The following is a 13,753-nucleotide window of genomic DNA, read 5'->3' as shown; positions in this document are numbered from 1 at the left end:
ATCTTAAAATTAAATTTGGGAAAGATTGGGAAATTCCAAGGAAACTTTCCCAGTAGGTTCCAAAGGTTTTCTCAGAAAAAGCAATTACCAGCATATTGCAAGGCATATAAGCTCAAGGTTATTCTAAAACTAATAATTTAGATGTTAGCTCTGTCTAAAGAAGAATCAATTTTCTCAGATTGCAGAAAATAACATTATAAATAGCTGGGGTTCAATCAGTACTTATGAATTTTAGAGCTTCCCTAATCTGCAATTGAATCAACTCAGTACATAGATACACTGTGTGTATGAACTGTGTGTGTTTGTACTATAGCCTTCTAGTCTATTCATTATATAAATTACACAATGCTTGCATTAATTCCATTTTCTTCTAAACACTTCCTTGTTTGACATATGACTTTTGAACATAAATACTGTGACATTTTCTTGGAAATAAAACGTACAGTCATTGACTTGGATTTTGATACATTCTGTACATTCATGCTGAAAACCGGCCACGGAAAAAGTTTTCCTTGTAAGTAAGAAAAATATACATTCTCTAATGAATCTATTCTTAACTATAAGGCTATAAATGCTCATAGGACCTAAGAATATAGTTTAGTGGGTGGTACCATGCAGCCTGAAGTCCAGCAGTTTTCTACAGAGACAGGATAATTTGTCCCTAAGGTGGAACTGCAGGACAGCCATTCTTCATTAAAAGTAGTTTTATGGAAAAAAGTAATTCGATGCAAAAACAATAAGCAATACATTACCTTCCATAAGCTCGGCTAAGAAAGGAATGGATTCTGGTAGTAGCACCATATAATTCTCTCTTATTTTTTCAGCAAGCTCTAACAAAGCCAACAAAGCTGCAAATCGAACCTAAACCAAAAATAAGTGCAGTCAGCACATTCAAAAGTTAGCGCAGTCAGAATGGCCCAATTCTGGCTCCCTCCTGTGTAACATTTGGGCACAATCAACAACATTCCAGTTTTTGAAAGACTGACCCCCAACATGTATTAAACTGTATTGGCCACCTTGCTTGTCTTAAGCAGAACTTAACACATCTGCCACTCACCTTGGGTGATGCGTGCCTCATCTTTAGCAAAATCTGATAGTTCAGGGGCTTCCACAGAGCGTCATCTGCCATTGCAACTGCAAACTGCGCTATACATGGAATCAAATGCACAGTCACTCTCTCCTGGAATCTCTCTTCTCCTCCAAGCATGTTTTCCAGCTACAAAGAAAAAAATAAAATCAAAAAATTCAACCAACAATGGGCTAGTTAGCCTGACCAAATTCTTTGCTGTTCCTTAGAGCAATTTTATGCTGGAGCTTTTAGAATTAGAATAGATTCTTTTATTTTTCTTATCTATTCTTTGATTCCTTTGATTCTTTATATACTTTTAATATCCCTTTTTGGGAATCCATAAGAACACTGCATTTAACCCCTGGTTGTACAAGACTGGTAGATTGTTCCTTTATAACAAGTATATCACTCAGCTCATGTTCTAAACTGAGTATGGTGATTTGACAATAAGAGAAGCTAAAAAAGGAACCATCTTAAATGAATAAAGTACTTCTGTAAAAATCATCTAAGAATTATATAGCACAGTGGAAACCTATTAGGTAATAATCTAATAAGAATGTGACTGCTTTCTAACCTGATTGACTAAAGGTAGCATCAATGTTTCTGCCCTTTCTTTGCTCACAAAATGATGAGAATCAAAAAGGAAGATTTTGTACAAACAGTCAAGGCTATACTGTAGTAATAAGCAACTTTTTTCAGTGTCACCCTCGGAGTCAAAGTAAGCTTCATCTGCATCTGTAATAAAGAGCAAAATGTACAGGAATAAAGGCATAAATAATATGAAGAAAATGAAACACAAGATTCTAAACCTTACCGTGTTTCCCCGAAAATATGACAGGGTCTTATATTTTTTTGACCCACGAAATATGGCCTTGGGCTTATTAAAGGGAAGGGCTTATTGTATTTGGGTTGCCGGGCAGCTGCTCCCTTGCGACCGGGGTCCTGAAGAGCTGGGCACAGCCTCAGGGCCGAATGGCTATGCTGCGCTGTTGCAGCAGCAACACAGCAGCCATGAGGTGGCCACGCTTGCGAGCAGATGCCCGGCAACCCCCCTTTCCAGCCAGGCACAGCGCCGCTGACCGATCTAGCAGTACCCAGAAGGCACCAAGCAACGTGAGCACCTGTTCGCCGCCCTCCGCCTCCCGCAGCTCGGCGCCTTGGGAATGCCCCTAGGTGAGTGAATGGGGACCTGCCTGGCCGGAGGGGGGGGATTGTCCAGGGGGCTTATTTTCTGGGGTGGGCTTATATTTTTGCCCATGCGAAAAATGTGGTAAGGCTTTAGTTTCAGGACAGGTCATATTTTCAGGGAAACACGGTATCTTCACCCACTGAAGACATGACACAGGCTGTGTTAAAGTTAAACAAACTTAATTTAATGTGAATGAGCCCTATGGTTTATTTTTTTGAAGGTGAACTACCAGAAGTTGGATTTTGAGTTGATTGAGCCTGGGCTTCCATTTAAAAAAAATGAAAATAACAATGTAAATAAGTTTCAAAGAAAAACTATAAATATGAGGCATCCTTGGTACTCTCTTGAGTTTGTTTGTTTTCTAGCAGATGTTTCCTTACCCAAATTAGGGAACATCATCAGTGCTACTCACTGATCTAGTTATCACTGATGATGTTACATAGTTTGGGTAATGAAATATCGGCAGGAAAAACACAAGCTCAGAGCACCAAGGACCCCTCATGTCAACCCAATATATAAATATGGATTGTTACATTATTAGTGCATTATACTGTATTTTATTAAAATATTTTTCTTCCTTGCATTTATTTTAAATTAGAATTTTTACCTATTTTTGATGTGTTGATCTGGTTGAGATTGTCAGCAAAAGGTTTCACTAAATGGCCAGCAAATAGGCTGAACAGCCCTTTTAGCTCACCAGCAATACAGTCTGCCAGGCGGTAAAAAGTTAACTGTCTATCCTTTGGGGCACCTTCAGTTTTGGCCCAATCAAAGAGCTGAAAAAAAGAGAGACCGGGCGTGGGGGTTTTATTTGTTTGTATCAAAACACAAACACGAAACCTATGGAGATAGAAGCGTGTTTAAATGCCTACCTTGAAAAACAGGGGCCGGAAAGATATTTCAGAAAGCTTCATAACCATGCTGATTAAACATGCGATAATCCGAGCTTCTATTTTGCCAACCTTCTCTAAATTGTCCTAGAATAAAGCAGGCGTTATCAAAATATTTGTAGCAATGTTTATCGGATTGTGGACATAACCCTACCCAGAACTGAGCTTTTTAAACTGCCCCATAAAGAGATGAAACCTCACTTGAAAAGGAATACATTTGTGCTACTCTCAAAAGATCTCATATGCTTCACCTGAGCGTGTTCGGTTCTGAAGTCCAAAGCCTTTGTGAAAAATGCTGTTAGCTCAGATTGATGAGCAGAGAGCTGATCTTTCTCCAGAGTTACAATGTGCTCCTTCAAAACATCCATAATAGTACCTACATCATTCTAGAAGAACAAAGATACAAGTTCAGTTTAATACCCAAGGGGATTCAAATTATTAAATAAAGCTGTCCAAATTGCTTGAGTTTCCCTTCAAAAACTCGATAGCAGCTTTTTTTAAAGGAAAACATCCGGTCCAGGATAGTGTGAAATTTGAGAGCCATAAGGAACCATGACCCTGCTCTTCGTCTTCCTTGCCCAAGAAAAGAAACTAAGCGCCAAATCTGTTAACAGGTTACCTAAGTAAAGGAAGCCCCCTTTTGCGGGTGGAATTATGCCTCCTTCTCAATGAAGTGTTGATGCCATGCACTTTCTGAACTCCATTATTGCCTGAGGTAATATATTGACTATACAGTATGCATTGAAATATAACAAGCGATGTGTTGGAAGAACCGAGGCGCATCTCACCTTAGAAGCACTTGCAATTTCACTATAGCACTTGGCAATTGCTGGCAGAAGAACTCTTGATGGAAGTTTTGTTGCCAAAGTGGTTTTCAGAGATGCCACGCGTAGATTAACTTGGGATGAAGGTCCCATTTCAACAGTAATTCTGTCCAAGTGGACCACCTTGGAGGCAGCCAATGTACAAATCAAATTATTTCACAGAGGTTTCACACATTGTGCTACTTAACTAATACTTGCTCTTAATCAAAGTAGGTTTACTGACCTGGAGCAGGACATTCAGCAAATATGGGCTGAGGAAGCGTGGCAACGTTTCCACAATTTTCAGTAGAGCTGTCACTGTGCTAAGTAAATAAATTTCATTGGCAACTAAGTCCTTTTTGTGTTTCAGTATATTTAGCAATGCCGGCATAAGCCTATGAGAAAAGATACACAAGATTAACCTGTTCATACTCAAACAGACCTCCCAGTAAAATACAAATATATTTCTCTAAATGGTATTTTAAATAAGGTCAAAGCCAAGCTCTTCCGAAAACACAAAAATATCTAATGAATATTAACTGTTAACTTTCTTAATCTACATAGAGGACAGTGTAGTAGATAATTGCATATCTGAGTCAAAAGTTATTTTATCTATCACTACTTTCTTGAATGATTGTAATCAGGAAAGTGCTTAATTTTTCTTTGCTTTGCAGAAAGCTTCCAACTAATTATACAAATTTTCCTATGAATATTACTCAAGCATTTCTTTGAAAGGAAGAGCAATCAATCTGGCCTAGAAAAATAAGAATCATTTGCACAGAAGGAAGGAAATATTTTTTCCCCAATGCCAACTGATTTCCCCCCCCTTTAGAATTTGTTGGAAAACCTATGTCTGTCTATAAAAGAAGAAGAGAAATAACCACCCAATCTTTTAGAGCTGCTTAACTGATATTCGATCACATTGCAATGCAAGGCATATTTTGAACAAAAATTTCAAGGGACAGTCCAGATGTTCAATTTCTTGATCCTTAATTATGCTTGAAGAAGAGTACCTTGGAAGTTGAGGTATAGCCAATGCTTTCAACACACAGGTGATCTCAGCAGCACACAACAGAGCACTTCCCACGACATTTCTTTCTTCTTTCCCATCTGAAGAAATCACCACAATGGCCACTTTTAGCACAGCAACAAACAGCTCATGTTTCTCTCTGCCAAAACACTTGCACAGCAACTTCAAGCTATACAAGGCCGTCTGCCTATTAATTGCCTGCTCCTCAGCTTCCGGATGCTGCACCACAGAGAGGAGGTCGGGAACCAATTCTAGCAGCAGTTCCACCTGAAAGGACAAAATAATGCGGAACCATTCATGGGAACATCCAAACCAACATCCAGATCTTGCAATCCAAACAAGCCTACAGCAGAAGATTTCCTATAGTAAGTTCAGGGTTCCAGATCCAGTACTTCTTTATTTAAGTACTATACTTAAAGGGCAAGGCTGAACTTTTCCCATTGCCGCTGCTATGCTATGTGGCACAAAGGGCTGCTACTATGTGGCAACAGGGACATTAAGAAAAATTGCTTACCTGGGTTTGCTTCCATTGAGTGTTCTGTTGCAGTTTATTGTTGAGGAGATCCATGGCTTTACGTCTCACTGAGGGCAACTGATTGATCATCAGGCCCCTGAGGACAGGAATAAAGGTTTCTGTTGGAATTAAAGAATTGATCTAGAAAGGAAACACAGGAATATTTTTTTAAAAAATTAATAGTAAAAAAATAGTATTTAGATAGGAAAACTAATCTAACAATCCTTAACAATCCAGTCTTGAGTATTCCACTTACTCCTGAATTTGTGGGAAGCTCAAGAAAATCTCAGAATGCAACCCAATGTCAATCCAACAAGGTAGAGCAGACTAAGAAACCAATGCCATATGGGTCAAGACTACGGCTACCATGACAACTATAGTAGCAGAAACTTGCAAGGGTGAATGTGCTTCTCCCCTCCTTCACTTTATTTTTGTCAGATGTTTAGTCCAGTTAGTGCCTCAGAATGGGTTCAAGCCCGCTTATCCTCAGCCTTAGTATTCATTTGTACTTCGTCCTGTTCCCCATGTCCTTCACAAATAGATCAAAATTGGAGGGAAACAATATAAGCAGAGAGAGCTTTCTTCACTCAATTTTTTTCCATTCCAAGTCTTTCCTCAAGTTTTGACTAAAATAAGTGAAAGCTCTGTTCCTCCTTTCCTCTGCCTTCACTCAAATGCCTGAAAAATTGATTTAGAAAAGCCAGAGTTAAAAGGAGCTGTTTGTAGACTACCAAATCCAATTCCTGGCTACATAGTTTCTGCCTGAACATATTTAGTGAAGGGGAGTTCATAACTGCCTAAAGAAGTTGGTTTCTCTATTGAACTGTTCTTATCAATTACAAAACCTATCTTAATTGGAACTTATCCCTATAGGTTGAGATCTTTATTTCATTACCAGCACTGTCACAATACAGGGCGGGGCATAACCTTTTCCTAGGGGGTCACAGCAAGATCGACAGCAGTTTACAACTTCCGCGACACCTCATTTTAAAGCCCATAAAAAACTGAATTGAATGAGCTATTAAATGTTAAATTTGCTTTAAGAATGGCTGGAAAATTCGATTCGGAAGAACAAAGGATCATTGACAGAATAAAATGCATTGCCTTTCGAGAGGCTCGCGATGCTGGAGCGACGTTTATCAATCGAAAATGGATTGCAAACAAATTGAAACGTCATCCGGATTGGGTTACTGATAATTGGAACAAAACAGCCCAAGAATGTTTCACAAAATTTGGAGAAGGGCGTCCTCTGCAACTGACCCAAGAAAGCAAAGCCATCATTGCAACTGGCAGTCGCAAACAACGAAAAGGAAACCGAAAAGTGGCCCAAGAAATCCTTCAAATTCGTGGAAAACGAGTTGATCAAAGGACAATCGGCCGATATCGAGAACGAGAAGGTTTGAAGCCATTCCACGTCATTTGCAAACCATTGAAAACTCAAACACACGTTCAAGATCGGCTTTGGTTGTGCGATTGGTTGTCTGAATGGACCGAGGAAGATTTTCTTCATTTGGCGCCATCTGACGAATTCTTCGTTTATGCCATTCGAAAACCGAATTTCCAGAACGATCGAATTTGGGCTAAAGACGTCGACGACATCGCCAAACATGAACGATATCGACAAATCGTTCGCAATCCGACTTGCATCGGGATTTTCGTCATTTTCACAGCCAAGAAACTGCATTGGGTTTTGAAGGATAAAGGGGAATCCTGGGATGGCAGTTATTTCCGTGAGAAAATTTTATTGGAGAATGTCATTCCATTTCTCAGTGATCCAGACAATGTCTTGGTGGTTGGTGAGGCTGTCTTTCTTCATGACAAAGCTCCTTGCATGCGTGCAAATGCGACTCAGCAATTGTTAAAGGAAAACAATGTCGAATTTTGGGGCAATGACGTCTGGCCGGGAAATTCGCCAGATCTCAATCCGGCAGAGAACATTGGGGCCATAATTAAGGATGAAGTGGAAGCTCTGATGATTCAGGAGCAAGGTCAAAATCGATATTCGGTTGAAACTTTGAGAATGAATTTGGAAACTGTGTTGAAAAATCTGGAAAATCGAACGGAACTGTTTGAAGATTTGTTGTGTTCTTATCCACCTCGTTTGAATGCTGTTCGAAGGGCTAATGGTGGTCATACTGACTATTAAATCGTGTCAATAAACTCAGTTTTTGATGGGCTTTCGAATGGTGTATGAATTATTTGTGTTGTTATTACAAGTGTTGCTGTGACCCCCTAGGAAAAGGTTATGCCCCGCCCTGTACTCTTCTTTTGAATAACTTATTTATTTATAAGATTTATATGACTGCCCACTCCACTCTCAATGACTCTGGGAGGTTTACAAACAATAAAAAACCCAATATAAAAGAATAAAAACAGTAACCCTCTCATCTCCTGGTGACAACACATAATAAAATGAGCTACTTGACGGGTTCCATCCCACTCTGGGTTCCCCAGGCCTGTTGGCAGAACCAAGATGATATTCCAAAGGGAGGGAGCCATCATGGAGAAGGCCGTTCTTCTGGGTCCTGTCAGATGTACCTTCTTAGGAGATGGGAACTTTCATATTTCCTGCCTCCCTGCTCTAGTGGGTTGGGTGGATGTAACCAGGAAGAGATGGTCCTTCAGATAACCCATCTTTCAGAAAAGCCAAAGTTCTATTGTATATTCTCTTAAGTTTTCTCCTTTCAGAGTTAAACCTTTCTATGTGCTTGCTCCACTTTTTCCAAATCTTTCAATATTCTCTAATTTCTACATATTGTTTTAAAATCTATATTGTATTATTGTTTTCTTTATTCATATAAATTGCACAGATAATTGTTACTGGAATTAATTTGCTAGGCAAATCTGTGGTAGTAGGTTAACTCAAGATACCTTAAGCAACTATCATTTTTGCCTGGATTATCTGGTGGTTTAAAATTAGTAAATCTATTTTACATCAAAATCACAAAGCTTCAAGATGTCACCTTACTGGCAAATAGAATAATACTCACTTTATCCAGTAGTTCATATGATTTGTTGAGCAAAACCTTCCAGAATTTGGCTGTCAAAGTGTTGGCATTTTTTTCTATTGATTGCGCCACTGCATTTATGTAGCAAAGAATTTTTTCCAACAACCTAGAAAAACAACCATAGTGAATGACTGACTACATCAATCCACATTAATTTTTCATTAGAATAAAAGTCAGAGAATCCAAAAATGAAATCATTTATCCACAGGAAAGAGGCCATGTGGGCATGCCATTAGACTCAACTTTGTTATTATCATCACTGTAATGACATCAAGGTAGAATTACATACTATCCTTAAAATTTGCCCCAATATTCAGTTGACAGAAGATGCTCCATCATGTTAGCTGAATACTTGCATTATTTTATGCTGGCATAATTTTAAAGTCAGTCTACTGATTTTAGGGTTCCACCACAAAACCGCGGACAACAAAATCGCGGTCGACGAAAGCGCGCATTTGACATCATCACAGCGCGACGAAAACATCGCGCTGTGATAGAAAAATGTAAAAATAAAGCGAAAACCTTACCCTAACCCCCCCAAACCTAACCCTAAACCTAACCCTTAACCTAACCCTAAATCTAACCCTAAACCTAACCGTTAACGTAACGCTAAACCTAACACTAACCCTTAACCTAACGCTAAACGTAACCCTAACGCTCTAAACCTAAACCTAAACCTAACCCTAACCCTTACCTTTATGTGAATCGGCTTGCTTTAATTTAATTTTTATTTCAATTTTTAATTTTTTTCGTCGCACTGTGATGACGTCAAATGCGCGCTTTCGTCGATCGCGCTTTTGTGGACCGTGGTTTTGACGGGTCACGGATTTTAGTGGCTACTCTAAATAATTAAAGGCAAAGTATGGGCCCAACATTAATTTTACAACTTCTATCACTTGAAACCTTGCAAAAAATAGTGTAACATAATGTTCACAGATCAGCCTGATTTGTTTTGAAAATGTCCTTGCCCTTTTTCAGGTTTTCTCATGTGTGACTTTGGCCTATCACCTCCTGTTGAATTAGTGTCATATACTTTAATAGGCTGTAGTTTCAGGCAGATAGAGGATAGATATACAGACAGACATATTGATATAGTTAATTTCTCATCTGGTAAGGGATGCAAACTAATGCTGCCTCAAAATCTTCCTATGCAGCTTACTTGTATTCTTAAGTAAAATATATATATAAAAAAAGCAAACATACTTTTGTTCAAGTTCCTTTAGCTCTTCAGAATCTTCACATTCAACTACCTAGTGGACAAAGGAAGAAAAACCATTTACATGGTTCATGTCACGTTAATGGGAATTAAATTCAGGTGGATGAATATGTCTATGAGGTGCGCTAACATTTTGTTATAGTATTAATCAGATAAAATCCTCATGGCTATTTTGTATGGAATTCAATTTTACATTAAAAAATCGGTTCAGGATCCTGAAGAAGACATCCTCTTTATTATTATGCACATATACATATTCACCAAGCTGTTCCCTTTTAATGTAACCAATATTAAAGTCTGACACAATAAGTACTGAGCAAAGAAACCAGAGAAAAAGAAATTTAACTGGATCAAATTAAACTATTTCTATTCACTGTATTTCTCCGTCCTTTTCAATCCTTGCTTCTACTGTAGCTATACACTGATTTATACATGGCCTTTAGTTCTTTAAAATTTTCATCCATTTCGTTTTCAGGATCTTCCTTCATGGACTGGCTAATGGTTTGATGGATGGTTCCCTAAGTTCCTAACTAGTGAAAACACAGCCTTGAAAAGTCTCTTTTGCATATAGAATTTCAAAGTAGATGTCAAATTCTCCAACAGTAATCAGAGCTGGATAAAAAACACTCAAGGAACTTGCTTTTATGAGTTCTCATTAATATATATACTGTATATTTTTAAAAAGTCAGCACAAGCGTTCCAACAGGTAGCTTGCTTTCAAATTTGCACCTGAAAATTGTTTTGACAACACTTACGATTCTTAGCATCAGAATCCACTTCAATACAAAGGCCAATCAAATCTGTCCCAATGGAATATTGCAGGTGGGAGGGGCATGCCAATTTTTGGGGAGGGGCTGTAGCAGATGGGACAGTAATTCAAAACAGGCAGGGCTAAGTCTCTGAAGGTCTCTCTTAAGCACAGAATGCATTTTTAAATGTGTTTAAATATATTTATCCTAATTATTGATAAGGTGCACGAAGCACAAATGATCAAACCTAAAAACAAATCTGCTTTTGTTGTGGCTGATATATACAACATGTACATGGATGGAATGTTCAACTGCCAGCCACAATATGTATATATTTGCCTCTGGCTTCTTCCAAGACTAGAAACAAAAATTCACTGTGGTTTGAACTTATTTCATCCCTTGGTTTCTTTTGCCAAGATATCTAGTCAATGATATTGTGTACAGACTTTATAGCAAAATAGCATTCTACTGTAGAAACATTCCTTTCTACAGTAAAGAAAACCCCTGTTTTAAAAAAATATTAAAATAACATGTAATGTTATTTTATTTTGCACCTGATCTCAAGCATGTTTATAATTACGCCAACCAGCATTACACTGAAGCCGGAAATGAAGAGAAAATAAGTTTCTTCAACTTGCCTCAGTTCATGGAAATGACAGATTCTTAACTGGTAATGGGACTTTATCAATTCTGGGCAAAGTTAAATTCAACTCACTTTTTTTACAAAACTGTGTGAAGCCAGAAGCTGTGACATGAAAGAGACAGCCAGGTATTTCAAATGCCTCAACTGTTTGCCAGAGTGAGACTCCACATCAAAGAGTTCTGTTTCTTGACTGTAGGATTGTGTCCTGAGTGGCCTTGACTTCTTTTGTCCGGGGTCATCTGCAAAAAAATAGACACCAAAGCCATATAAATCTAGTAAGTAAGTAAGTAAGTAAGTAAGTAAGTAAGTAAGTAAGTAAGTAAGTAAGTAAGTAAGTTAAGTAAGTAAATCTATGTACATATTATGGAAAAATCTAATTAAAAGTGCCATTTACTGCATTTACTCACACCTATGCCATAAAGAAGTGCAGCATGTTGTATAAATTGGACCATTCCTTAAGTACTACAAGTTTTGCTCTAATTTTGGGGAGAGTAAGGGGACTGACTCAGGCAGCAGATTTTTAGCACCATGAAGGATGTTTCATTTATCATTATTGCCAGAATGGAGATTTTTTAGGGGATCTTCTTCTCTATATGCTCAAATAACTACCTTGATTTGAGAACCTGATCACGGTGAGGTGCCATTTGCTGCGCTGTGTTTTGGGGCCAGCTCTGAAGAAAAGACCATCAAGCCTGATTAAGAACCTCCTAACAAGCTTTTTTCAGTTGGGATTCAACCCAATCTGTTTATTGAGTGGCTGACTATAAGTTTCTTTCTTTTTTTTTTTAAATTAAAATTTATAGGCCGCCCTTTTCCCTGAGGGGACTCAGGGCGGCTTACAACCATTAGGGAGGGGGTACAATACACAATAAACGATATAAAAACAAGATAAGTAGTAAAAACACAACATGCATTCTACATTCAACACTCGGGTGGGGCAAATTAAGGACTTATCCCCAGGCCTGTTGGGAGAGCCAGGTCTTGAGGGCTGCGCGGAAGGCCTGGACGGTGGTGAGGGTGCGTATCTCGACGGGGAGATCGTTCCACAGGGTCGGAGCTGCAACAGAAAAGGCTCTCCTCCGTGTAGTTGCCAGTCGACATTGACTGGCAGATGGGATCCGGAGGAGGCCCAGTCTGTGCGATCTAATCGGTCGGAGGGAGGTAATTGGCGGAAATTACCTTCTTTGTTCTCTGGCAGGTTTGTTAAATAGTCGAGTAGCTTCATTAAACTTTGCAACTGTTCAATTACACTAAATTCACAACATACAGAAATCCAGAATTCCGTATCGGTTTCCAAAGCAATATCCTGTGTAAATAGCAAGATGAAGAAAACAGTATTATAAAATTCTGTATATTTATGGATTATATTGCAACATTCTGCACAGCAACTCATACAACTTTTAAAGACAAAGTACTCTTTAAAATTCTTTACCTACCTTCTCCCCACTGGCTACTGCAGCCCCAGATTTGGTGACATGTTGTTCAAACAGTAGTACTAAAAGAATCCACAGAAATCGCTCCGCCCCCAAAGTACTTGTAAGTTGCTCTAGAATTGGGAGGCGCCGATGCTCTGGCACGTGGGGAAAGGCATCCACGAAAACCCGGATTATTTTAATCACAACTCCTTCTATGTTGCCTGCAGTTCCTGAAGACCTACCATCTTCCTCTGCCTAGAAAAAAAAAGGAACAGGTTATACATACAAACCAAAGGCTAAACAAAGGAAAAACAGATAAGACTTTGTTCGAATGAAGCAAAAAAAACCCAAAACAAAATTCAACCCATAAAAGAACCAAGGTTATAATCGAAGCCTGAATACTAAAGAATAACTGTGGAATAGATTATAATAATATATACATTAGAATATAATTAGTGGAGCTGTACTTGTATAGCAAAGCCAGCCTGTAAATATCTGAAAGGCAGGTTTGAACTAGTATTGGAAATGGCTTGTAAATCCAGCAATGATATGATTAAGAAAAAATGACATATTTTTTTCTACAGCAAACTCCTGTTTAAAAAAAAGGAAGAAACAAACCAAAGCATTTAGAATCCAAGTTGCTAATTCTAATAGTAGAATTAGTAATAAAAATAATAAAAACAAGAATATTGTCTCAGATGCAAGACTAAGTTTGTTATAGAGGTAGTCCTTGAAGTTACATTTGAAGTTAAAATGGCACTGAAAAAAGTGACTTTTTCACACTTACGCCATTGCAGTATCTCCATGATCATGAGATCAAAGTCAGTTGCTTGGCTACTGGCATGTATTTATGACAGTTGCAGTGTCTCGGGGTCATGTGATCACCTTAAGGGCCGCAGTGGAAACAGTGGTTAGAATGCAGTACTGCAAGCTAGTTCTGCTGCCTGCCAGCTGCCTGCAATTTGGCAGTTCGGATCTCAACAGGCTCAAGGTTGACTCAGCCTTCCATCCTTCCGAGGTCAGTAAAATGAGGACCCAGATTGTTGTGGGAAATATGGTGATTCTGTAAACCGCTTAGAGAGCGCTGTAAAGCACTATGAAGCGGTATATAAGTCTAAATGCTATTGCTGTTTGTAACTTCGCAGCTGGCTTCCAACAAGCAAAATCAATGCGGGAAAGCCAGATTAATTTAACAACTGCATGGTTCAATTAACAACTGCAGTGATT

At 38.6% G+C, this 13,753-nt stretch overlaps 1 protein-coding gene across 2 annotated transcripts in view; it reads right to left on the bottom strand.

Annotated features, from left to right (window-relative positions):
* The window catches only part of HEATR1 (HEAT repeat containing 1), a 43,321-nt gene that overhangs the window by 547 nt on the left and 29,021 nt on the right, over positions 1–13,753 (bottom strand). For both annotated transcript variants that reach the window (XM_087718056.1, XM_087718057.1), the window contains exons 30-44: positions 12,548–12,781; positions 12,291–12,417; positions 11,184–11,350; positions 9,707–9,753; positions 8,486–8,609; positions 5,496–5,636; positions 4,965–5,248; positions 4,196–4,346; positions 3,937–4,095; positions 3,400–3,534; positions 3,131–3,235; positions 2,866–3,034; positions 1,644–1,804; positions 1,058–1,216; positions 753–861 (exon numbers count right to left, since the gene is read on the bottom strand). In XM_087718056.1, coding sequence (XP_087574182.1) covers positions 753–861; positions 1,058–1,216; positions 1,644–1,804; positions 2,866–3,034; positions 3,131–3,235; positions 3,400–3,534; positions 3,937–4,095; positions 4,196–4,346; positions 4,965–5,248; positions 5,496–5,636; positions 8,486–8,609; positions 9,707–9,753; positions 11,184–11,350; positions 12,291–12,417; positions 12,548–12,781 — 2,272 coding nt within the window. The remainder of the gene's footprint in view (positions 1–752; positions 862–1,057; positions 1,217–1,643; positions 1,805–2,865; positions 3,035–3,130; positions 3,236–3,399; positions 3,535–3,936; positions 4,096–4,195; positions 4,347–4,964; positions 5,249–5,495; positions 5,637–8,485; positions 8,610–9,706; positions 9,754–11,183; positions 11,351–12,290; positions 12,418–12,547; positions 12,782–13,753) is intronic.

The sequence above is a fragment of the Thamnophis sirtalis genome, unplaced genomic scaffold, assembly GCF_051295495.1.
Source record: "Thamnophis sirtalis isolate CommonGarterSnake01/CBP01778 unplaced genomic scaffold, rThaSir2_p1.2 scaffold_6, whole genome shotgun sequence".
Lineage (NCBI taxonomy): Eukaryota > Metazoa > Chordata > Lepidosauria > Squamata > Natricidae > Thamnophis > Thamnophis sirtalis.
The sequence above is the reverse complement of the archived record's forward strand: the minus strand, read 5'-3'. Positions and strand labels throughout refer to the sequence as shown.